The sequence below is a fragment of the Chiloscyllium plagiosum genome, unplaced genomic scaffold (assembly GCF_037043375.1).
Source record: "Chiloscyllium plagiosum isolate Xiang-an unplaced genomic scaffold, Cpla_swu_hap1 HiC_scaffold_5, whole genome shotgun sequence".
Classification (NCBI taxonomy): Eukaryota; Metazoa; Chordata; class Chondrichthyes; order Orectolobiformes; family Hemiscylliidae; genus Chiloscyllium; species Chiloscyllium plagiosum.
In genome coordinates, this window is record NW_028270143.1 from 107,483,963 (window position 1) to 107,510,530 (window position 26,568).

A 26,568-nucleotide genomic window follows, 5' to 3' on the forward strand; every position below is an offset into this window, starting at 1 on the left:
TTCTGAGTTTATATGTGATGGAGTTTAGAAGGATGAGGAGAGATCTAATTGAAACATACAGAATAATGAATGGCCTGGTCAGAGTAGATGTCGGAAAGATGTTTCCATTGGTAGGAGAGACTAGGACCCAAGGGTATGGCATTATAGTACAGGGAAGACCTTTTCAAACAGAGATAAGAAGAAACTTCTTCAGGCAGAGAGTGGTAAATGTGTGGAATTCATTGCCATAGAAAGCTGTGGAGGCTCTGACATTGGGTATACTTAAGACTGAGATAGAGAGGTTCTCATATATCAAGGGTTATGGGGAGACAGCAGGAGAATGGGGTTGAGAAACGTATTAGCCATGATTGAAGGGCAGAGCAGACTCAATGGGCTGAATGGCCTAATTTCTACTCCCATGTCTTATGGCCATATGGAGATGTTCACGGTAAGGCAAAAAAGTTAATAGTTTTGGAGGATGACGTGGATGAGAGCTGCTGAACAGACTTGATGGAAGCAGCAGTGAACTGTAATCCATGAGCTTTGGTAGGTGACAGAGTTAAAATGATAGTGGCTCAGAGGCCTTACACGGGGAATATAGTGGCCTTATGCTTGTGCAGTACACAAGATCATTAGACTTTCTGCACTACTGGAACTACATTGACCCAAGCTGCGATCACCTTACAGGTTGGTGGGTTTGGCTGCTTTTTGCAAGTTACCAGTGTAAAGTGCTGTATTCCTGTCCATCCACCAGTGTTTTACGGTCCTTTTAGCAAGGGAGATGGCGAGCCTTGCTGGGCCATGTCCTGGGAAGGTATGGGTGTGGCATGTGTTCCAACAATATAAGGGCCAGTTCCTGACTTCAGTGCCTGGAGTGGTGTGCAACAGGTCTTAAATATGGTGCCAGCAGCAGGAATTCCAGAAGATCCAGGCAGCAGTAAGCATGTCTGCCTCTTTTGCTTTGTGATTGCATGAGAAGGTACAATGCAGAGACCGACTGTATTGTTAATTAAGTGCAGAATATTGAGAGAGAAAATTCATTGCAGCTGTGTGGACTGTATGCCCTAAAACCCACTCAAAAAAAGCACCAAATCAAAATGAAAAAATGCATACTTTAGACACAAACGTAAGGACAGCTATTTGAAAGAAAGTGTTCCTTTCAATATGATTTTTCCCGACTTGTAGTCAGAAAAAGCCAAGGAAATGAACTGCTTAATTGAAATTTGCAACAGTGAATCATGCTGCTTCTGCGTCTAATGACTCAACAACTTTAAATGAGGAACGCAACATTTTTGATTTTGTGCAGAAATTAGTTAGAACATGGAATATCCTACCAGATATAGTAATAACAGAAGCATAACAACTTTCATTTAAAAAGTTGGTGAATATTCAAAGAAGAAACACTTTTGAGTATGATGCATTGGAAGCCAAACAGAACTAAATCAATACTTATTTGAGAGAATTGCCGTTGATGTATAGTGCTAATATGGTTTTTAATTCTATGTAACACTACAAGCTTAATGTGCTAGTTTGGCATTTTATATCTTGATCACAATTTATAAAGCTTTATTTTGTTTTATTACATTTAGACGGTAAAGCAGTTGTGGCCTTATATCTGCCAATTTGTGGAGAAATTGTTGAAAGAAACCATTGAACCAGCTGTGAGGGGAGCAAACAGTCATCTTCGTACTTTCAACTTTACAAAGGTTGACATGGGAAACAAGGTGAGTGCTGGTTACTGGAAAAAACAATTTTTAAAAAGCAGTTTGACTCGTAATTTGCCCTTATGTGAAAGAGGGAAATGAGTGTAGTCTTATTATTTTCCTTCTGTTTTCCATAATTCTCCCTAGCCAAATAGACATTCCTCTCCTTAATCAGAATTATTCCACCTAAAACTTGCTGTATCCACAAATTCTGTCTTGCCTTGGTCTCAATGGCTGACAGTCACATCCATCTATTTCCTTGCATCTGCCACCACCACATCCTCTATTCATTTAATGTCCATCTCCCGGAAAATAAACTCATCCAAAACTTTTAAACTCCAACTATCTAGTTATTGGAGCATGTGCTGACCTTTGACCTGGAGGTAATGTGATAAAGAAAATGTACTGTTTCTTTAAAAATGTCTTGTGAAGGGAATTGTAATTAATCTAAACATGGTTTTGGAAATTACTTAACAGTTGAAAAGGGGTAAATTGTGAAAATAGTGCTTCCCCCATAATCTAATGGCACTTCTGCCCTTAACAAGAAAGCTGTTAAGACCAATATTTATGTGGCCATGAGAAGAGCAGCAGAGGGAAGAAGAAAGAAGGTGTGTGTGTGTAAGTAACACAAGTAAATAGGACAATAGCTGAAGACTAGACGAGAGCAATAATTGTGAATTGGATAATTATATTACTGCTAGGTTTAGCCACAACCAATGAAATCCATGAAGATATTTTTATGAAGGGCTGGGTAAGAAGTCTCTGCAGAATGTGTCATCCCAAATGTTCTGCATCTAGCTAGAGAGGTTTTGCAGAGTGTAAGGTTTGATTGATGGTCATCTCTGGAGTCACTGAACAGTTGCTTGTGAATGTAATTCAAGTTTTAAATTGATTGAGTGGGAAAGTGAGGACTGTGTATGCACAAGGCTACGTTAAAGAACTTTTGAATCATATGAGGTGCGACATGCCTTTGGTACTCATCAGAGGTGAGTACCTGTGGTTGTGTAAGATGCATCATTGTTGTATTGTCTACTGTAAGTTAACATTTACCATTTTGAAGTACCACTTGTCTGTTAATTCATGCTTAATTTGTGTAGATTCTACTTAATGTTCGTGTCCAGGTTGCATAATATTGGAATCTTGTAGAGAATGTATTAACTTTGCAGTCATTCAATAAATTGGTATATTTTGCTTTGCAGCTCCCCCATGGAGATTATAAATCCTTCCATCCGTCTGCAGTGTAATTTTCTCAACCACTTCATCACATTACCCTTAATGCTGTTATCTCTATTAAAACATATATCCTGAAAAATGTGTTGCTGGAAAAGCGCAGCAGGTCAGGCAGCATCCAAGGAGCAGGAGAATCGAATCGGCTTATGCCTGAAACGTCGATTCTCCTGCTCCTTGGATGCTGCCTGACCTGCTGCGCTTTTCCAGCAACACATTTTTCAGCTCTGATCTCCAGCATCTCTCTGATCTTCAGCTCTGATTCTCCTAAAACATATATCCTGTTCATTTCCCGATCTTTGCTCTATCAGGGAGTACATATTTGAGCCTATTGGACATTTGTTGGTTTAGCCATCATATCAAATATCACTGGATTATATAAAGCTGCATCTTTATCTGCCGAAGTTATTGACTACTCTTGGGTCTTCCTCATAAGCGAAAATTGCCTGTCTTGAATTTTTTTTTTCCAGAACGAGCAGTCTGTCCCTCTTTCCAGCTACTCTTCATCCTTGATGTCTTTGTCAGTAAGATAATTTGTTCAACTATCTTTTAACTATTCCCATTTTCCATTAAGACAAATGTTCTCTCCGGTTCCATTTGCTCAAAGCTCGTATTTCTTGCTCATTTCTCCTCCTGATGTGTGTGAAATGATCTCAATCATGAGATCTAGCTCTAACTGTCTTGGTCGTGATTGCTCTTAATTGCTCAAGTTCCCTTCTATTGGTTGACAATGTAAAAAGACCCCTCTCCTCATATTTCCAAAAGTTTCAAAACCAGTATCGCATATGATTCTTGTTATAATTGCTACATTATTCCTACAAAACCCTTTAGAATGTTTTGTTGTATTGAAGGCCCTAAAAGAAATCAAGTTGGTATAAATATAAATTCCTCCAAATGTGAAAAATAATTTATCGAAGTTTGAGATCATCATCTGTTCAGGAGGGTTTTCCAGACTGTTAACTATTAGTTCTTTGTTCATCTCTTTTCAGCCTCTGCGGATTGATGGGGTGAAAACATATATGGAAAACATAGACAGTAGACAAATTATTTTGGATCTTCAAATCAGGTAATTTCCACAGAACCATACTCAATTGTTGGTTACGTTTATCTGATTCTATATATTTTGAGTGTGATAAATCTGGAAAAGAACAGTAATTCTGATTTGGACCTATTTTGAGGTTTACCTTTGAGAGTCTAATTATTAAATTATATTTGGCCAAGCTTTTCTTTCCTTCTGAAGGATTTAATTCCTTGTTGACAGTAATAATTTTTGGAATACCAGGCTTCCTTTCTCTGTTGAATCCATGTGGCCATTGAGTCATAGAGATGTCCAGCACAGAAACAGGCCCTTTGACCCAACTTGTCCATGCTGACCAGGTTTCCTAAACTGAATTAGTCTCATTTGCTTGCATTTGGCCCATACCCCAGACACCTTTCGTTTCTGTGTACCTGTCCAATAAGTGAGGCCCCTTTCAGTCACGGCTGACCATCATGGGTTGCATTCTCATTCTGTCTTTCTGCTTCCCTGAAGCAACGTCGCTTGTCACTGTAGAGACCAATGCTGGAGTGATGGTCCTGGTGGTGGTCATTGATCTGCTAGAACTGCTGCACTCCTCCCTTTGTGCCCTTTTGTCTGCTGCAGCGCTCATCTTCTTTTTCCCTGTTTTGAACTGTTGGTTCAGGGTGCTTCTCCATCTCATGCGCTCAACTGCAAGCCTTTCCCAGGACTCAGTAACAATTTCAAGCACCTTCATGTCCCTCATGCAAACATCCTTGTAGCACAGCTGGGGACGCTCAGTGGATCTCTTCCGGATGCAAGCTCGCCATAGAGGATATCCTTTGGGATGCAGCCGTCCTCCATGCTGTGGACGTGGCTCAACCAGCTCAGTCTCTGCTGCCTGAGCAGAGTGTACATGCTAAGAAGGCCAGTGCGAAATAGGACCGCTGCGTTGGATGCTCTGTCTTGCCAGGGTATGCCCAGGATATGGCGGATACTCCTCAAGTGGGAGGTGTTCAGTCTTCTCCTCTCTGGCATATGTAGTCCATGTTTCATTGCCAAACAGCAGTGTGCTTATGATGCAGGCTTTGTAGACTGGCATTTTTGTTTTCACTGTCAGCTTAGTATTTATCCATACTCAAGTTGTGAGGTGAACAAATGTTGAGGCTGCTTTCCCGATTCCTCTTGTTGATCTTTGTCCAAGGAGAGGTTGCCAGTAATGGTAGAGCCAAGGTACGTAAACTGATGGAAGACATTGTGTTTGTAGTCGTCGATGGTGATGACCGGCGGTGCCTCTGTGTCCTGTTCCAGGACGCTCATCTTAAAACTGATAGTCAGGCAGAAATCCTTGCAAGTTTGAGAGAGGCTATCTATCAGTAACTGGGGTTCCTGCTGGGTGTGTGTTGCAACTGCAGCATCATTGTCAAATAGCATGTCCCTGATGAGTGCCGCACATACTTTTGTCTTGGCTCTGAGGCGGGCCAGGTTGAAGAGCCTGCTGTCTGAACGAATGCGTAGGTAAATCTCCGTTGCGGTGCCAAAAGCATGTTTCAGAAGCATGGCAACTAAAAAAACCCCAAAGGGTGTGGGAGCAAAGGTGTAGCCTTGTTTGATGCTGCTGTGGATGTTGAAGGGCTCAGAAGAGCTGCTGTGGAACTGCACTGTCCCCTTCCTGTTATTGTGGAAGGATTCCATCATGCTCAGCAGTTTCAGTGGGCAGCCGATCTTCAGGAGAACCTTGAAGAGGCAGTCTCTGCTGAACCAGTCGAATGCCTTGGTGAGGTCGGTGAAAGCGACATACAGGGGCATTTTCTGTTCTCTGCACTTCTCCTGCAGTTGGTGAAGGGAGAAGATCATGTCTACTGTTGACCTTTTCGCTCGGAAGCTGTGCTGTGACTCTGGGTATACATGTTCTGCCAGTTTCTGCAGCGAGTCAAGATGACCCAAGCAAAGGCTTTGCCAACAGTGTTGAGGAGAGAGATGTCTCTGTAATTATTGCAGTCGCTTCTCTCGCCTTTGTTCTTGTAGAAGGCAATGATCTTGGACAGGGCAATGTACCTGTCCAAATGTTTTTTAAATGTTGTAATTGTACCCACCTCGAGCATGTCATCTGGCAGCTCATTCCATGTATGCATTACTCTGTGTGAAAAAAATTGCCCTAAGGTACCTTTTTGGTATAGCAAAGACCGCAAGGTATTATACAGAGTTCTGAATGCAGCCCGCTCCATCACGAAAACCAGCCTTCCTTCCACTGACTCCATCTGCACTTCCCACTACCTCGGGATAGCAGCCAACATAATCAAAGACCATTCCCACTCCATATCTTCCATGCTCCTTTCTTTGTATATCTCATTTCCCTATTGTACTTCCAATGCCACTAAATGTCCTCCATAACCACAATCACTAACTAAAATGTACAGAACAAATAAGCCATTGGCAAGTCTTTATAATATTGATGAAGCTGACAGGCTAATCCAGTATTTGAAAATCTACTGTAGAAACTAAATTGTTCAGCCTGCAACTTCAAAGGTTTGATCTGAGCTATTTATGCTATAGATGACAAAAAAAAAGTTATTACCCATCTCACACCTCTTATTCTAATAACAAAGATCCCGGCCTTTAAAAAATATCTTGAAGGAGAGTTACATTAATGAAAAATAATAAAGCTGTTAACTGAGCAGTTCTTGCAGTTCCCCACTACAAGTTGATTGTGTCGGCTGTGTCAACCAAAGTAGTGAGAACAGTTGACTGGATGTGTTTTTCCAGATTAAAACTTCCTGAGAAAGTAAGAAGAGCAATATATCTCAAAAGTAATATTGAATGACTGAGCTGTTTTGGTTCCTCGATCAGAACTACGGTTTCCCAGTGGTTCTAGATGACAGGTTGTGAGCCTTGTCTTCCTACAGAACAGAGCTGAAAATGTGTTGCTGGAAAAGCGCAGCAGGTCAGGCAGCATCCAAGGAACAGAAGAATCGACGTTTCGGGCATAAGCCCTTCTTCAGGTCCTACAGAACAGGTCTTATTCAATCAAACTATGGGCAAATTTGGAATGTTCACCCCACAATGGAGCCAGTAAAGATTTTCCACTTGCACTTTTATCCTACATTGAAGAAATTTATTGGGAATAGGGGGTGGTAATCCTGGAAATGGGTCCTAATCATCCTTTCTAGAAGGCCTCCTGTCATGTTCTGACACTGGGTCGGATATTGAAAATTTATACAGTCATATCAAATAGTTCAAATTTTGAAATAGTCTGTCAGCCTCATGAATTAAACACATGATTAGTGGTCTTTGTTTTGGCCCTACTCTTTGTCCTAGATGTCTTGGCTCTATCTAATCCAACCAGTGTTCTTGATTATTGATTTTTTTTTAAGCTCTGCTACTGTTCAAAGTTGGCTGTGTTCAACTGCATTGTTGTACTTGGTTGTAATTCTTTTACTATTCTTTGATATGGTTCTAGTCAGTACATTTCAACTCAATTCAAATGTGCTGACTATAGGTTCAAATCAGTTACTCGGGTGGCTTATTTTGTTTTTATTTTTGAGTTGAGCATCCCTGTAAAAGCAGTGAACTTCAGATACTGCAACCTGTTCAGTAAAGGTGCTTCTTTATTGCTGTTTATTCTTGGTAACAGATTGAAACAATTGAGCACTTTGCTCTGTGACTTCAAAGGGATATAAGACTTGAATGTGCCAGGCTGAATGTGAATGAATGTTTTCAGGAATGGCATCAGGGAACCAGTGAGAATTGTATGACAACTTGGAGATTTGTAATTGCTTTCACTCATGCTAGCTTTAAATTTGCAAATAATTTTTAAAAACTAAATTTCTATTTGCAAACTATCATAGTATAAGCTTTCAGTTCACACAGATATTTATTCGTTCAGGCTTCTGGATTTCTCATTCCCTACTGGTATTACATGACTGTGGACATTACTTTAACATGGAAAAAAAGGGTTGGAGAAATATTCCTGCAGCATTGTTTCAGTTTAAAAAGAAGGCCTGCTGTGATCACAAGCATAAGTGTGCATTTTGTGGTCTTATGGCCTTACAATTGATACACTTTCTCTTTTTTTGGCAATTGCTGTCAGACTAGTGAAGTGTTTCCAGCATTTTCTGTTTAATTTTAGGTTTTCAGCAGCTGTTTTTTGACTTTGTTCCAGGTTTACTGTGTTGAACCTATTGTACTCTGTTTAGTATCCAAACCTTGGATTCTCATTATCCATTGTGATTTTATGTTGAACCAATCTTCACATCTTTATCCCACTTTGTTTCCTGGAGACTGTAAGGCATAGGAGCAGAAGTAGACCATTCAGCCCATCAAACTTGTTGTGCAATTTAGTGAGATCAATGCTAATCTGATGACACTAAACTCCACTTTACTGCCTTATTTCCATTCACCTTAACTTGTTTGCTGATTAAAAGTCTGTGCATCTCAGCCTTGAAAATACTCAATGATCCAGTGTCGACAGTTCTCTGCAGTAAAGAATTCATAAATTCACTATCCCTTGAGAAAAGGAGTTCCTCCTCATCTCTGACTTAAATGTGTGACCCTTATTCTGAAATTATACCCTCTGATTCTCAACTTTCCCACTAGGGTAAAGTACTTCTCAGGATCTAGCCTGTCAAGGCCCCTAAGAATCTTCAATGTCTCAATAAGGTTGCCTCTCATTCTTTTAAATTCCAGGAGTACCCTGTAAAGAGAGTCCTGCCACATCGGATTCAGCCCAGTGAACTTGCTCTGTACGGCCTTCTTGAGTAAGGAACCCAAAACAATTGGCAAATGCCAGTTGTGGGCTGATTAATTCCTTGTATCATTGAATCCCTACAGTGCAGTCTGCACTGACCCTCTGATCAACATCCCATCCCACATTATGCTTTTACCATGGCTAACCTACCTATCCTGTACATCTCTGGACAACCACAGGACAATTTTCTTTTTAGCACATGGCCAAACCACCTAACCTGCAAATCGTTGGACTGGGGGAGGAAACTGGAACACCCAGAAAAACCCGTGCGGACAGTGAGAGAGCATGCAAACTCCACACAGAATGTTACTCATGGCAGGAATTGAACCCGGGTCCTTGATGCTGTGAGGCAGCAGTGCTAACCACTCTGCTACTGTGCCACCCTTTTGAATAGTTATGGCAAAACCTGCCTGCTTTATACTCCATTCTCTTTGAAATAAAAGCAGCCATTCCATTTGCCTTCCCTTTTACCCACTAGTTTTCTGTAACTCATGGATGGGGATGCCAAAATCCCTTTGTCCCATAGTTTTCTCACTTTTTCTCAATTTAACTAATATTGAACTCCTCTATTCATCCTGAAGTACACAATCGTGCATTTTCCATTTTATATTCCAACTGCTTTGTTTTTGTCCACTTGTTTAAACCTCTCTTTATTTGCAGACTCTCATCCTCTCCATTTGTTTTACCACCTATTTTTGTGTTATCTGCAAACTTGGCTGCAGTGCATTCAGTTTCTTATTCAAGTCATTAATATATGTTGATAATTAAATCAATAATGTTCCTTTCCATTCTAATGGAAAAGTCTGAGGTTAAATTGTTTGCATAAAATTAGATATTTAATTTGAAGTTTCATTCGGGTATGTGTAGGTTTTATTTTGTTTCAAATATTCAAATACAGATTAAGTATCCTGAAAAATGTTTCTGCCCCAGAGGAGCGACCTATCAACAGTTGTTATGTAACCAAACCTCCTCCGAGTTTTAAATTCCAGCACAGCTATAGTTTATTATGTTTCAGCTGCGATGTGAGGGCATACATTTGTGTGCTTGTTTATGGGTTGTATTATTGACCTTCAGTAAAGTAATGCAGTTGTCGAGTCTGCATTGGAGTTCATGTTGATCACTTGTGTTTAATGTCTGGAAAAAAAAATTGTTAGTATGTCACATGGTGGGATTAAATACATCTCTTCATTATGACCATGGGTTATTGTTTTGATCATAGTTTGTATAATATATACTGTTCATTGCTTTCAGAGCAATTACTTGAATAACCCTTTAAAGCTTTCAAGCATGAGATTTGAGATCAATTTTGATTCCTTGTGGTGCATGTGGATGGAAATTGGGTTGGAAGGTAGTAATTTGTTCAGATGTGATCACCCTGCATGTGTCACCAAGGCCAAGCCTTCTATGAATTGTTCCATGTATTTCTGCTATAATTTTGCAGTGTTGTAACTGATCTTGTCAGTCTCATCATAACAGCTTGTAGTTGTGGATGGCTGAGAGCCTGGTTGGTAAACTCACTTGTGAAGAACCTGATGTTCAATGGTATTAGATTAGATTACTTAGTGTGGAAGCAGGCCCTTCGGCCCAACAAGTCCACACCGACCCGCCGAAGCGCAACCCACCCAGACCCATTCCCCTACATTTACCCCTTCAACTCCCACTACGGGCAATTTAGCATGGCCAATTCACCTAACCTGCACATTTTTGGACTGTGGGAGGTAACCGGACCACCCGGAGGAAACCCACGCAGACACTGGGAGAATGTGCAAATTCCACACAGTCAGTCACCTGAGGCGGGAATTGAACCCGGGTCTCTAGCACTGTGTGGTAGCAGTGCTAACCACTGTGCCACAGTGCTGCATAGTCCAAGAAGTAAACCTCTTGTTTGTCTGTCATCTCTTCACGTGCTAATTTCTTGATTTTTTTTTGTTTTGAAGCTGGAAATAAAGTTTGTGACTAAAACTTGAATTGTTTTCTCTCAGTAATGTGGCCATGGCGCATATGTGTTCTTATTTCTGGATGGCTGTCAAGTGCAACTAGCACTCTAAATGGGCAGTATCCTTCTACATTAGGATTTGAGTAGAGTTGGGATAGTTTTCAAATTAGAATAGACAATTCTCGAAATCTTAGCATCTGTGGACAGAGAAGCTGAATGAATGTTTCAGCTCAATTACCTTTCAGCAAACAGTTTTTAAAATGGTATTAAATTAGTTGCAATTATTAATATGCTCACCATTTTGCTTCGTGCTGTAAATGTAAAGAAGCTCAAGATCTAACAATGTTCAGATTCATGGAATAATGAACGTTAGAAAGGAACTCTGAAATCATTTGCTTCTGAACCAGCTTTGCTAATGTTATCTTGTTGCATCAAGAATCTGTTGCTGATAGATGCTTACTGAGCTTTCTTTTTGCTTTAACATCTTGGGGTTTTCAATAAAAGCCTAGATTAATGATTGATTTAACATTGCTTGGCATGTTGTTTACATGATACTTCTTTCATCTTCCCAGCTACGTTGGAAACTGTGAGATAGACCTAGAGATTAAGAAGTACTTTTGCAGAGCTGGTGTGAAAGGTATACAGGTAAGTGCCTTAAATGCTAGAACTCTTTAGGTGGCTGTCTGCACTTTTTCGATACATGCATATCTTCGGCAGTGTTTGTGAAGTGGTAATTAACTGTTCTTAACTGGTGTCATGTAATATGTGGAATTGAAAGGCAATCAACTTTAACTGCAAGGATCACTATTTCAGAGTTTTGTTTCTTGGTTAGCTTTTAGGGATCTGAGCATGCATATTGAAGTTGTCCTTGGGAGATGTAGCTTAGAGAAATGGGAATTGCTAATCATCTGAAGGAACAGCTTGATTGACTAAATGGTCTTTTTGTTTGTATTCTGGTGTTCACTTTACTGAGTTCTGTCTGGCTCCACCACCTTTTGATGGTAATTTGGATGTGTGCAATAAATGATGGCCTAGCCAACAATGTCCATATCCTGTGAAATAATTAAATAAACATTGCAAAATAGCATCCATTGTGTACCAAAGTGCTTTAATGCCTGGAATTATAGAACATTAATAGGTACTGAACAATCAGACTTGCCTGATCTGCTTGTGGGTAATTTCATGGAGGGAAAATAGAATAGAATACTCCACATGCTTCAAAGTCATTTCTTTTTATCTGTTCACATAATGTTATATAAGATAAACTGAAAGAGTTGCCAGAAGCTGGAAATCAGAAACAAAAACAAAAACACAAATTTCTGGAAAAACTCAGCAAGTCTAGTAGCATCTGTTGAAAGAAATCAGAGTTAACGTTTTGGGACCAGTGACCGTTCAGAATGGAACATATTCTGATTTTTCTCTACACGTTATCCGTGATATTGGTTATGGATATGTATGAGAATATGAGAAGTTTGGTCCTTGAAATGTGTTTTGAGCACAACTGAGCTGTTCTCTAATCTGTAAAAGGAGATGATATTTTTTCTGAAATGATCTGGACCATTTATTATTTTTGCAGCTGAATGGTATAATTCGTGTGATTCTTGAGCCCTTGATTGGTGACATGCCACTGGTTGGAGCACTATCACTCTTCTTTCTCCGCAGGCCTGTGAGTATCTTTATTATCTTCTGGAATTGTTGATGCTGGATTTGGTGTTAGGAAAATAAAACTGCACATACTCTTGTTTCTGACACATCCTTACATCTGCAGTGTACCACTTTTTTATGTCCAGGCAGTATAAATTGCTCTTGTATTATACTTTATGATTGGAAAAAACACTTGCATTCCTCCATTGTGATATTAGTATCAGGTTTTTCTACTGGTTTGTGAGCCAGAAATCATGTGGCATAAATTGAAGATGATCAAAAATATTTAAAAGTTTGTGTCTAACTATGTATTTGTGTATGCAATGGTCAGAATTTAAAACTCTCTGACGTAAATTGTGGTTGAAGCAAAGTCCAAAGTCATACTAAAATGGGACTATCGAGTTAGTGCAGAAAAGAACATTAAAAGTTTATAGTGTGTATATGGGAGAGTGGAGTAACTAGATAAGACCTAACAAACTGAAATGCCTATTTCTGTGATAAAATAATTAGTTAAGATCATTTTATATCAGTGGAGTTGCTGTTAAAATAATTCCTTAGCCATGCAATGTCTTTGTCTAAAATAGAGTCAGATCCTAAATTTAGATGCTTTAACCATGGTTAACAATATATACTTGTAAAGCTGCTAACACCTTATTTCTGTTTTGAAAATGTGAAATCTAATAATGTTGGATCATTTAGCTCACCAGTAAAAATCTTCACCTAAGCAACCATATATTTGTTACTGGTGATAAGCTTACAAATTTACAATTTTAAGTCACTTTATTAAAACTGAAATGCACGAACACAGTTTGATATTTGGCTCAGTCTGTCCCTGCTGGCACTTACTTGCCACATATCAAATATGTTGAAGTACTTATTTTAAATAGATTTTCCTTTAAAAATGACAGTTAAGTTTGAAAATAGGATGGTCAACTGTAAATGCTAAATAAATACCACAAGCAATAATAAGGTGAATCTTTTGGATATTGAGCAAGAAACTAATGTTGGCCTGGATGTTGAGAGGACATTTTCCTTTTGAATAGTGCTGCAATGATTGGTGCAGCATAGTGAATCATTGGTTATCACTACTGCCTCTCAGTGGCAGGGATCCAGGTTTGATTCAAGCATCATGGAACTGTCTTTGTGGAGTTTGCCTATTCTCGCTGTGTCTGCTGGGGTTTCCTCTCACAATCCAAAGATGTGCGGATTAGGTGGATTGGCTGTGCTAAATTGCCCCATTGTGTACAGGGGTTTGTGCGCTAGGTGGATTAGCCATGGGAAATGCAGAGTTACAGGGATATGGTGGTGGGGGGGGTGGGGGGGTCTGTGTGGGATGCTATTCGGAGGGGAGGTGTGGACTCAGTGGGCCGAATGGCCTGCTTTCACACTGTAGGGATTCTATGATTGTATGATACAAAATCTATTGAGTTTACCAGCACGGATGACCTTTTCTTTACAGTCTTAAGTCTAACTCTGTGTTTCAATTATACCTATCATTCATTTAATAATATTATATAATATGAAGCTTCTTTTGTCAGTCGTTCGTTCCATCACTGGGTAGGCCAGCATTTATTGCCCATCCCTAATCGCTCAGATGTCAGTTAAGAGTCAACCACATTGCTATGGATCTACAGTCACATGTAGTCCAGACTATGTAAGGATGGCAGTTTCCTTCCCTAAAGGACATTAGTGAACCAGATGGGCATTTCTGATAATTGACAATGGACTCTTGGTCATCATTAGTCTCCTAATTCCAGATTTTTATTGAACTCAAATTCTACTATTTGCCAAGGCTGGATTTGGACCCAGGTCTCCAGAATGTTACCTGGGTCTTTGGTTTAACAGTCCAGTGATAATATCACTAAACCATCGCCTCCCCTGAACACAACCTTTTGATTCTACTGTAGTATGGATCTGCACACTAATTTGCTTTTACTGACTTTAATTGTATATTGCATTAGATGGGTATGTACATCTTTTCAGATCTAAGTTTTCTCTTGGGAAAGCTTAAACCATAAAATATTGGGTTAGGAGAGAGTCTCTTTCAGTCTTCTAACATGAGCAATATTCAGAAAGTTCTTAAAGTCTGTTTGGCTTATTGTTGCTCATCCATTTAGAATTAAAAACATAGAACAGTACAACATTGTATGGCCTGTCATATCTGTGCTGAACACAGTGCATTCTAAACCAACCCTATCTGCCTGTGCATAATCTGTGTCTCTCTCCCTTGCCTGTTGATGTGGCTGTCCAAATGCTGTTTAAAAGTTGCTGTCATATTGCTTCTACAACCTCCCCTGGCAGTGTATTCTAGGCTTAATGCCATACACTCAGCAATTGTTTAATACATTACAAAGATGGGAAGGCAGTGGTGTCATGGTATTGTCACTAAACTAGTAATCCAGAGACCTATATAATGTTTTGGGGACCACCACCACAGCATATGGTGAAATCTGAATTCAATTGAAATCTGAAACAAAAGGTCCAATGAGACCATTGTCAATTGTAGCAAAAGTCAATCTGTTTCATAAATGTCCTCTACACAAGGAAATCAGCTGTCTGGTCTGGCCTACATGTGACTCCAGCGTCACTGCAAAGTAATTGACTCTTAACTACCTTCTGAAATGACCTAACAGTTGTACTCATCGCTAGAACTTCTCAAAAAACAAAAGCAGGAAAGTAGACCACCTGGCATCAAGTAAGCCGTTAGAAATGATAACCCTGCAAGCTCTTCCTTCCTCATGTCCGAAGACTAATTCCAAAATTTGGAAGCGCTATCTCACTGGTCAAGCAATAGACTGACATTGTCGGTAGGGTACGATTCTATGAATATGACTAGATTCTGAGCAAAGGCAGACCTAATAGAGGTGGCTTCAAAGTGGTATACAGTTCAGAGCGGGAGGCTGTGGGCACATTCAAAATTGACTTCGGACCCCGTGACATCTCTGAGCATCAGGTTAATTGTGGGTGAGGAAGCCACCTGCTGATGAACACATGCTGTTCCACCTCACCTGATGAATCCGTATTCCTCCACATTGAACATCACTTGGAAGAATCATCTAGGTGGGAGTTTTCAATATCTAACTCCAAAAGTAACACGGAGGCAGAATAATTGACTGAACTGGTTAAGTCCTAAAAGATATGGTTGCTTTACTGGGCCTGCAGCAGGTAGTGAGGGAACAAACGAGAGAGAGAGAGAGAGAGAGGTATTTTTGATGTCATTCTCCCAGATCTGCTTGCCACCGATACATTTGGTCATAACTATCATTTGGCGACCACTACATGTTCATTGTGGAGACAAAGTTCCGTCTTCACATTGAGCTAACTGAGTAAAACAGTGCATGGCAGTATCACCATACGAAATGAGATACACTTCGATCAGAACAGATTTAGCAGCTCAAGACCCAGCTTTTATTTGGTGTGATGGGCTGTCAGCTGCATTAGAATTGTAATCCTAATACATTCTACAACCTCATTGCCTGGTGTATCTTCTAACTATCATCAAGCCAAGGAATCAACCCTGACTCAATGAAGAATGCAGGAGAGCATTCTGGGACCAAAATTATTGGCATAGCCAAAGGACAAGCTATCAACCTAGTGAAGCTATAGAATTAGGGCCATTTGTGCGCCAAACAACACAGCAGCATGTGATCGAGCTAAGCAACCCCACAACTAATCGATCAGATCCAATCTCTACCATCCTGCTGCAAGCAAATGTGAATGGTGGTGGACAGCTGATTGGAGGAAGAGGAGGCTCCAAAAATGTTACTTATAACAATTGCCAGTCAGAAGTGCAAAGTCCCTTAGAAGTCCCTATTATCAAGAAGCCAGTCTTCAGCCATAATACCATGAGATATTGGAGCAAAGTTAGGCCATTTGGCCCATCCAATATGGTCCACCATTTGATCATGACTGACATTTTTTCAGTCCCATTTTCTAGCCTTCTTCCCATTACATTTGGTCCCTTTACTAAGCAAGAACTCATCTATCTCTACCTTAAAGTACACTCAATGACTTGGTCTTCTATGGCAGTGTGTTCCACAGATTTGCTGCCTTCTGACTGAAGAAATTCCTCTTTTTATTTCAGTTCTAAAGGGTTGTTCCTTCATTCTATGGTTGTGCACTCTGGTTCTAATCTCTCCTACTAGTGGAAACACATTCTCCACATCTACTCATTCTAGGTCTGAGAGTATTCTGTAAATTTCTTTAAGATTCCCACCCCACCCCCCAACCTTCTAAACGCCATCAAGTATGACCTTTGTATCAGTCTTGTGAGGGACCTTGTCAAAGGTTTAATAAAAATCAAAAGAATTGTGGATGCTGTAAATCAGAAACAAAAACAGAAGTTGTTGGAAAAGCTCAGCAGGGGTCTGGCAGCATCTGTGAAGAGAAATCACAGTTAATGTTTTGGGTCCAGTGACCCACTGGATTTGACTTCTCTTCACAGATGCTGCCAGACCTGCTGAGCTTTTCCAGCAACTTGTGTTTTTCCTTGTCAAAGGCTTTACTGAAGTCCATATAGACAACATCAGCTGCTTTTCCCTCATTAATCATCTTTGTCAACTCCTCAAAAAACTCGATCAAATTAATGAAGTACAACCTCCCCTGCACAAAACCATGCTGTCTATCATTAATAAGTCCATTTGTTTCTAACTGCATATACATCTTGTCTCTGCCACTGACATGAGGCTAACAGGCCTGCAGTTCCCTGGATTATTCCTGCTACATCTCGTAAACAATGGGATAACACTGGCCCCTTTCATCCTTCTAAACTGCATCAAGTACGGACCTAGTGTTTTCAACTGCTTCTCATATAACAAGTCCTTCATCCATGGGATCTCTCTTGTAAATCTCCTCTGGCCAACTCTAAGACCAGCACATCTTACTGAACATATGAAGCCCAAAACTTGTACGATATTCCAAATTCAGTCTGACCAGAGCCTTACATAGCTTCAATAGCATGTCTTTGCTCTTGTATTCTAACTCACCAGTCACTGGCTGTCATCCTTTATCCCCACTCTCTGCCTTCTGCTACTCAGCCAATCCTCTATCCATGTCAGTATCTTGCCCCTAATATAGTGGGCGCCATCCTTATTTAGCAGCCTCTGTGCGGCGCCTTGTCAAAGGCCTTCTGGAAATCCAAATAGGTCTCACCCACTGGCTCATCTTTGTTTAACTTGCCCATTACCACCACCAAGAATTTTAACAGATTTGTCAGGTGTGAAGCCCTCCTCCTCCTCGACAGAGCTGTGCTGACTTTGCCCTATTTTACCATGCACTTCCAGTACTCCACAATCTCATCCTTAATAATGGACTTTAAAATCTTACCAATGATTGAGGTCAGACTAATTGGCCTTGTTTCCTGTCTTTTGCCTCCTCCTTTCTTAAATAGGGGTATCACATTAGCTGTTTTCCAGTCCTCTGAGATCTTCCCTGACTCCAATGATTTCCTGAAAGATCACCACCAATGACTACATAATCTCAACTAGCTCCTTCAGGGCCCGGGTGTGTAGTTCATTTGGTCCAGGTAATTTATCAGATATTTCAGCTTCCCCAACACCTCCTTCGTGATGGACACTACGCTCACCTCTACTGGTGTCTTCCACTGTGAAGACTGGTGCAAAGTATCTATTCAGTTCATCTGCCATTTGTTTGTGTACCATTACTACTACTCTTGCCTCATTTTCCAGTTGTCCAATGACCACTCTTGCCCCCCTCTAATGTTTTCAACATTTTTTTTTTTAAATTGCAATCTTCTTTCATATTACTAGCTAGCTATTTCATCTTCTCCACTCTTATTGCTTTTTTAGTTGTCCTTTGCTAGATTTTAAAGGCTCCCCAAAAACTGTAACAAACACTACATTGGACAAACCGAAAACTAGCCACCAGGATACATGAACATCAACTAGCCACAAAAAGACATGATCCATTCTCACTAGTGTCCTTACATATAGATGAGGAAGGACACCACTTTGACTGGGACAACATTTCCATTCTAGGACAAGCCAAACACAGACACGCATGAGAATTCCTAGAAGCATGGAATTCCAACCAGAACTCTATCAACAAACAAGTCGACTTGGACTCTATTTAATCACCCACTGAGGGGGATAAAAAGGAACTGATATCAGCACAGGAAATGACATCACCAACCCAAGGAAACCTAAACACATAAATAGAAAGCGGGTTACTAAAACTAGTTCTTCACTGGAAGCTCACTGATGTTACCTAGTATAGTGACGAAATATCTGAAAATGAACTTTCCAGCTCAGCAAGCAAACTTACAGCTCCACATGGAGCTTCTGACTGATTTTTCAATGCACACTATGCCTTCTCTTTCGCTTTTAAGCTATGCCAGAATTCCCTTGTTAGCCATGGTTGCCTCATCGTCCCTCAGTATGTTTTTTCTTTCTTGGAATGAATTTCTGCTGTGCCTCCTGGATTGCCCCCTCAGACAAACTTGCTATTACTGGTCCACTGCCTTCCCTGTTCATTTCCCCTTCCAATCAACTCTGACTATGTCTTTGTAGTTACCTTTACTCAATTGTAGTAATGTCACATCAAGCTTCTTCCCTTCAACCTGCAGGATGAATTATTTCATGTTATGATCACTGTCCCGAAGGGTTCCTACAGTTCATTCCATGTGACAATAAAATACAGCTGGAGGCATTGGAAACTGCACTGAATAGGCCCATATAAACATAATGACAATCATGCTGAAGATGTGTGGTCCACAATCAGCTGTATCCCTAGCCAAGCTGGTCCAATCCAGCTACAATACTTGCATCATCTTCCACCCCCTTCCATTGGGCAGGAATACAAAGATTTTAAAACCAAGTCCTAGAGCTGTTCAGCATGGATACAGATCCTTTTGGTTCAATTCGTCCATGCTGACCAGATATTCTGAATTAATCTAATCCCATTTGCCAGCATTTGGCCCATATCCCTTCAAACCCTTCCTATTCATGTACCTATCCAGATGCCTTCCTCTGACAGTGCATTCCATTTGTACATTACCATCTGCATGAAAAGTTACCCATTAGGTCCCTTTTAAATCTCTCCCCTCTCTCCTTAACCCTATGCCCTTCTGGTTTTGGACTGTACCACCCTGGGGAAAAGACCTTGACAATTCACTCTATCCATGCCCCTCATGATTTTATGAATCTCACCATCTTATGCACCAGGGAAAATAGCCGCAGCCTATTCAGGCTCTCCACGGCTCAAACCCTCTAACCGTGGCAATATCCTTTTAAATAATTTCTGAACCCTTTCAAGTTTCACAACATCCTTTCTACAACAGGGAGATCAGAACACTGTATTCCAAAAGTGGCCCATCCAATGCCACAACACGATCTCCCAACTTCTATATTCAATGCACTGACCAGTAAGTGCAAGCATACCAACACATTCAAGATTACGTTCTTCTCCCTTGTTATCAAACTTATGAAAGGACCTCTTGGGTATTAGAATTGACCTGTGGCTGTAACACTATATTCTGCCTTCTGTTCTCTATTACTCTGATGTACTCATTTAAGGTATGATTTGTCGAGTTAGCATGTGAAACAATACTTTTCACTATTTCTGTGCATGTGATAGCAATAAATCAAATCGAAAATGTGAAAAATTGCCCCTGTATGTCCTGCACATAAAAAGCCGGACAAATCCAACCCAGATATTTCTGCCCTTTTGGCCTATTTTTAGTTATCCGTAAAGTGATGGAAGGGGTTACCAACAGCATTATCAAACAGCATTTGGTGAGAAATGTTCATGTCAGTCAGCCAATGACTCGTCAAAAAGAGACAATCTCTCATCGCACTGTGACATTCAATGATGTGGCCATCACTGATTTCCCACACATCAATGTGCTGGCATTGCCATTGGCCAGAAACTGAACTGGGCTAGTCATTTAAGTATTCTAGGTGCAAGATGAAGTCAGAGACCAGGAATGCTGCAGCGGATAGCCAGCGGGCTCCCAAAAATCTGATGACCATCTACAAAGTCCAAATCGGGAGTGCAATGGGGTACTCCCCACTTGCATGGATGAGTGCAGCTTCAATAGCTTTCATGTTCCTGTGTCCTGAATGGTGTCAAGCTTAATTGATTGGCACCGTATCCACAAAGTTTTACATCCTCCATCACCAATGTTCAGTTGTAACAGTATGTAACATCTACAAGATACACTGCAGAAATTCACGAAGGCTCCTTAGACATCACCTTTCAACTGGAAAACTTTTTATGCAAAGACAAGAGCAACAAACACACATGGAAAAACCACAGCATGCAAGTTCCCATCCAAGCCACTCATCATCCTGACTGGAAATACTATGCTATTTCTTCAGTTTTGGCATTGTGTGTACCTACACCAAATGGAGTGATAAGATTAAATTCAGACAAGCAGAATATATGTCTTTCTATGGCAATATGAAACTGACACCTGCAGGAAAGAAATATAGGACAGAGGAAAATATGCTCATAAAGGCTTCAGATCATGCCTTGATTGCTGAGTTTTAAGTGTGCCTAGCAACCAAGGGCTCTGAAGACTTTTTTTTACCTTGCTGCCATGCTGCCAGCAGTTGATGTTTTGTCAAATCTGTTAGCTTCCAGTTTCCACCCTATATTGTCAACCAGTTTTTGATCTGACCTGTGTACTTCACTGTATAATAAATAGCCAAAACACACTGATAGGCTGAGCCTCTTCATACATTTCGTTTTGATCCTGGTTTCGAAGAAATTATAAGTTGTGTGCATGTGTTTGTTTCTACTGTATATCAATTTGGAATATTGCATGGAGTACATTTGAAATCAGGAAAGATAACAACTTGAAGCAAGAAAATAAACATTACTTCTCATGCAGAATGCAGTCCTTGGCATTTGCCATAGAAGTAAAACAGAACTAATTTAGGAAGGAAATTACAAATTGTGAGCTATGAAGTGACAATAAAATGTCATTCTATGATGTGAAATGGAGTAATAAATAGTGGATGATTGTACATTGGACAAGTTGTTGCATTGGTGGCCCTTTATACGGCCTTGGGCAGCCACTGGTAACACCAAGTAACCTTGCTGTATTTTCAACAGCCATTAGTCAGGAAAGAACAATGGAGTAAACAAACCTTTCTAAAAATCTTTGTTAACAAATTTGGCAGATTTACGGTAGGGTGTCACAACTGTGTGCAGTTGACAGGTCAGAACCCACTGGCAATTATGTTGTCGTACAGCATCATATATTTGCTAGAACTTTGTTTTAATGCAAAGTAGTGAGCATCAAAGCAAACTTTTTAAGCTGCTTTCTTCACCCAATCCTCCTCATCCATCTGGTTTCCAGTTTCTTCTCAAAGGTTTGAACTTAGGGTCACCTTCTCCCCCACCTTCATTTACCTATTGCATTCTCAGCTACCTTCCCCTCAGCCCCACTCCCCTCCGACTTATCTCTCAGCTCCCCCCCCCAACCCACAAGCCTCATTCCTGATGAAGGGCTTATGTGCGAAACGTTGATTCTCCTGCTCTTTGGATGCTGCCTGACCTGCTGTGCTTTTCCAGCAACACACCCTTGACTCAGTCCTACAGCGCGGAGACAGGCCCTTCAGCCCAAACTGTTCCATGCTGACCAAATTTCTTTCCAATTTAGAATTACACAGATACCAGAAGCAAGTTGAAATTGTTTTCCCCAAATGACTTTTTTTGTGTGCGCACATATTCATGCACTGTGAAGGCACTTTGTACCATTTACATGATGCGCTGCAGTAACTCAGCAAGGCTCCTCTGACAGCACTTTCCAAACCTGCAACCTCTTAACACCTAAAACAACAAGGAAAGCAGTTTACTTCCAAATCACAAGCCCTCTGATTTAGAATGATATCACTGTAGCTTCATTGTCACCAAGTCAAAATCCTGCCTTCCCCTAAAACAAATAGGGTTCACAATAAATGCTAACAGTTATGACCACATGAGCAAAACATAGAACATAGAACATAGAACAATACAGTGCAGTACAGGCCCTTTGGCCTTCGATGTTGCGCCTATCCAAGCCCACCTAACCTATACTAACCCACTATCCTCCATATACCTATCCAATGCCCGCTTAAATGCCCATAAAGAGGGAGAGTCCACCACTGCTACTGGCAGGGCATTCCATGAACTTACAACTCGCTGAGTGAAGAACCTACCCCTAACTTCAGTCCTATATCTACCCCCCCTTAATTTAAAGCTATGCCCCCTTGTAATACCCGACTCCATACGCGGGAAAAGGTTCACACTGTCAACCCTATCTAACCCCCTAATCATCTTGTACACCTCAATCAAGTCACCCCTAAACCTTCTTTTCTCTAATGAAAACAGCCCCAAGTGTCTCAGTCTTTCCTCATACGATCTTCCTTCCATACCAGGCAACATCCTGGTAAACCTCCTCTGCACCCGTTCCAGTGCCTCCACATCCTTCCTATAGTATGGCGACCAAAACTGCACACAATATTCCAGATGCGGCCGCACCAGAGTCTTATACAACTGCATCATGACCTCAGGACTCCGGAACTCAATTCCTCTACCAATAAAAGCCAGTACGCCATATGCCTTCCTCACTGCACTATTTACCTGGGTGGCAACTTTCAGAGATCTGTGTACATGGACACCAAGATCCCTCTGCTCATCCACACTACCAAGTATCCGACCATTAGCCCAGTACCCCATCTTTTTGTTATTCTTCCCAAAGTGAATTACCTCACACTTAGCTACATTGAATTCCATTTGCCACCTTTCTGCCCAGCTCTGCAGCTTCTCTATATCCTGCTGTAACCTGCCACATCCTTCCTCACTGTCAACAACTCCTCCGACTTTCGTATCATCCGCAAACTTGCTCACCCAACCTTCTAACCCCTCTTCCAGGTCATTTATAAAAATGACAAACAGCAATGGTCCCAAAACAGATCCTTGCGCAACACCGCTAGTGACGGCACTCCATGAAGAAACTTTGCCATCAACTACTACCCTCTGTCTTCTTCCATCCAGCCAATTCCTAATCCAAACCTCCAACTCACCCTCAATGCCATATCTCCGTATTTTCTGCAGTAGCCTACCATGGGGAACCTTATCAAACGCCTTACTAAAATCCATATATACCACATCTACCGCTTTCCCCTCATCAACCTCCTTCGTCACCTTTTCAAAGAATTCAATAAGGTTTGTGAGGCACGACCTGCCCTTCACAAAACCATGCTGACTATCCTTGATCACATTATTCCTATCCAGATGTGCATAAATCCTATCCCTTACAATTCTCTCTAAGACTTTGCCCACAACAGAAGTGAGACTCACCGGCCTATAGTTACTAGGGTTATCCCTACTCCCCTTTTTGAACAAGGGAACCACATTTGCTATCCTCCAGTCTTCTGGCACTACTCCTGTAGACAAAGAGGACATAAAAATCAAGGCCAATGGCTCTGCAATCTCCTCCCTAGCTTCCCAGAGAATCCTAGGATAAATGCCATCAGGCCCAGGGGACTTATCTATTTTCACCTTTTCCAGGATTTCCAACACCTCTTCTCTACATACCTCAAAGCCATCCATTCTACTTATTTGTGACTCAGTATTCACATCGACGACAATGCCCTGTTCCTGAGTAAATACTGAAGAAAAGTATTCATTCAGTGTCTCCCCAATCTCTTCCGCCTCCACACGCAACTTCCCACTACTATCCTTGACTGGACCTATTCCTACCCTAGTCATTCTTTTATTCTTAACATACCTATAGAGAGCCTTAGGGTTTTCCCTAATCCTACCGACTAAGGACCTTTCATGTCCCCTCCTTGCTGCTCTTAGCTCTCTCTTCAGGTCCTTCCTGGCTACCCTATACCTCTCAATCGCCACAATTGAACCTTCACGTCTCATCTTGAGATAGGCCGCCCTCTTCCATTTAACAAGGGATTCCAATTCCTTATTAAACCACGGCTCCCTCGCACGACCCTTTCCTCCCTGCCTGACAGGTACATAATTATCAAGGACACTCAATAGTTGCTCCTTGAACAAGCTCCACATATCATTTACACTCTTGCCTTGGAGTCTACTTTTCCAAGCCACACATCCTAAGTCATGCCTCACCGCATCATAATTTCCCTGACCCCAGCTATAACTCTTGCCCTGTAGTACACACTTATCCCTCTCCATCACGAGAGTAAAAATCACCGAATTATGGTCACTATCCCCAAAGTGCTCACCTACCTCTAATTCTAACACCTGGCCTGGTTCGTTACCCAGAACCAAATCCAGTATGGCCTCACCTCTTGTTGGCCTGTCTACATATTGTGTCAGGAAACTCTCCTGCACACATTGAACAAACACTGACCCATCTAACGAACTTGAGCTATAGCTTTCCCAATCAATATCAGGAAAGTTAAAGTCCCCCATAACAACCACCCTATTACTGTCACTCATCTCCTGAATCACCTTCCCTATCCTTTCTTCAATGATTCTAGGACTATTAGGAGGCCTGTAAAAGACTCATAACAGGGTGACCTCACCTTTCCTATTCCTAACCTCAGCCCAAACTACCTCAGATGGCAAGTCCTCATCCATCGTCCTTTCCACCACTGTAATACTATCTTTGACAAGCAATGCCACCTCCCCCTCTTTTACCCCCACCTCTGACCCTACTAAAACATTTAAATCCTGGAACCTGCAACAGCCAATCCTGTCCCTGTTCTAGCCATGTCTCCGTAATAGCCACAACATCGAAGTCCCAGGTACCAACCCACGCTGCAAGTTCACCTACCTTATTTCGTATACTTCTTGCATTGAAGTATACACATTTCAAGCCACTTTCCTGTTTACAGGCACCCTCCTTGGAAATTGAGGCCATGTTCCTAACCTCCCTACACTCCAGGCCCTGCACCCTGAAGCTACAATCTGGGTTCCCATGCCCCTGCAGAGTTAGTTTAAACCCCCCCCAAGAGCACTAGCAAACCTCCCCCCAAGGATACTGGTGCCCCTCAGGTTCAGGTGTAGACCATCCTGTTTATAGAGGTCCCACCGTCCCCAGAAAGAACCCCAGTTATCCAAAAACCGGAATCCCTCCCTCCTGCACCATCCCTGTAGCCACGCATTTAAGTGTTCTCTTTCCCTATTCCTCGAATCTCTATCACGTGGCACGGGTAACAAACCAGAGACAACAACTCTGTTCGTTCTAACTCTGAGCTTCCAACCTAGCTCCCTGAAAGCCTGTCTAACATCCTCGGCACTCCTCCTACCTATGTCGTTGGTGCCAATATGGACCACGACTTCGGGCTGCTCCCCCTCCCCCTCCAGGACCCGGAAAACACGATCAGAGACATCACGCTTCTAAAGGGGGAAAAAACCTACCCAGGTAAGCTTACACTAACTGCTTCCGGGTCTCGGCTGCCCCTCTGGTCGTCGTCACTTCCCCCTGGTGCTCCCGCTCTTTCTGTGAAGAGAGAGTGAAAGAGAAAAAAAAACACCGCTGCCCGCTACCGGTAAGTACTTTTAAAACCAAACGGTCTTACCTTCGCTGCTGCTCGCACTGGGAAAAAAACTTTTTCACTGGAAAAACACTTTTTTTTAAAAGCCTGTCAAAGATTATTGAAAGACTGTGCAACAATGGGAGGCATTATTCGAATTCTGCACACCTGGACATTAAGATGATATTGTTGGATAGGAATTATGAATGAGGCCTGGAAATTTCTTCCATTGAGAGGTTGTGGATACAAGTTACATGTGTGTTCCTTGCTCTAACTGGTGTCAGCTAACTCGGCAGAGAATAATCATTTAATCTTTGTGGTCTGTATAGTTTATCATGCGAGAAAATTCGATAATATGCAAAGTAGCCATAGAGTTGAAATGGTGCTGTCATCTATTTAGAGCAAACGAATTAAAATTAAATTTAAATTTCATCAATCTTAGAGAATGTTCGAGATGCAGAGGTTTTAAAGCAAGGACAAAAGTGGGGAATGATAGGGAAAGGAAGGTTGATGATGGCAGGTAGAATTTCTGAGGCAGTTGGATGTTTATCCCTAATTGTCCTTGAGAGTTGGAGGAGATTGCCTTTTATCATTTAATGGAGCAAGGCAAAACGAGATGGTAACGTGTTATGAAGAAACAGAAGGTTAATCTAGAGAAGATCTAATTGTGAATCACAATATTGTCACTGGTACTTCTCTCAGAAAATGAAGACTGAATATATGATCTGAAATTGTTAAACTCTTGAGTCTGAAAATTCTGCCAACAGATTCACCTCATCCTTGAAAAAGTTGTCAGTCTTCAGCAGATCCAGTGTTGTTTGGGAAAAGAACCACTTCCTGACATCTAACCTATTTCTGGGATGGTGCAACTT

The 26,568-nt window shown here is 41.3% G+C and overlaps 1 protein-coding gene across 4 annotated transcripts in view; it reads left to right on the forward strand.

Annotated features, from left to right (window-relative positions):
- Positions 1-26,568, forward strand: part of LOC122550103 (extended synaptotagmin-2-A) — a 225,403-nt gene that overhangs the window by 85,322 nt on the left and 113,513 nt on the right. For all 4 annotated transcript variants that reach the window (XM_043690689.2, XM_043690690.2, XM_043690691.2 and 1 more), the window contains exons 3-6: positions 1,569-1,703; positions 3,899-3,975; positions 11,162-11,234; positions 12,166-12,255. In XM_043690689.2, coding sequence (XP_043546624.2) covers positions 1,569-1,703; positions 3,899-3,975; positions 11,162-11,234; positions 12,166-12,255 — 375 coding nt within the window. The remainder of the gene's footprint in view (positions 1-1,568; positions 1,704-3,898; positions 3,976-11,161; positions 11,235-12,165; positions 12,256-26,568) is intronic.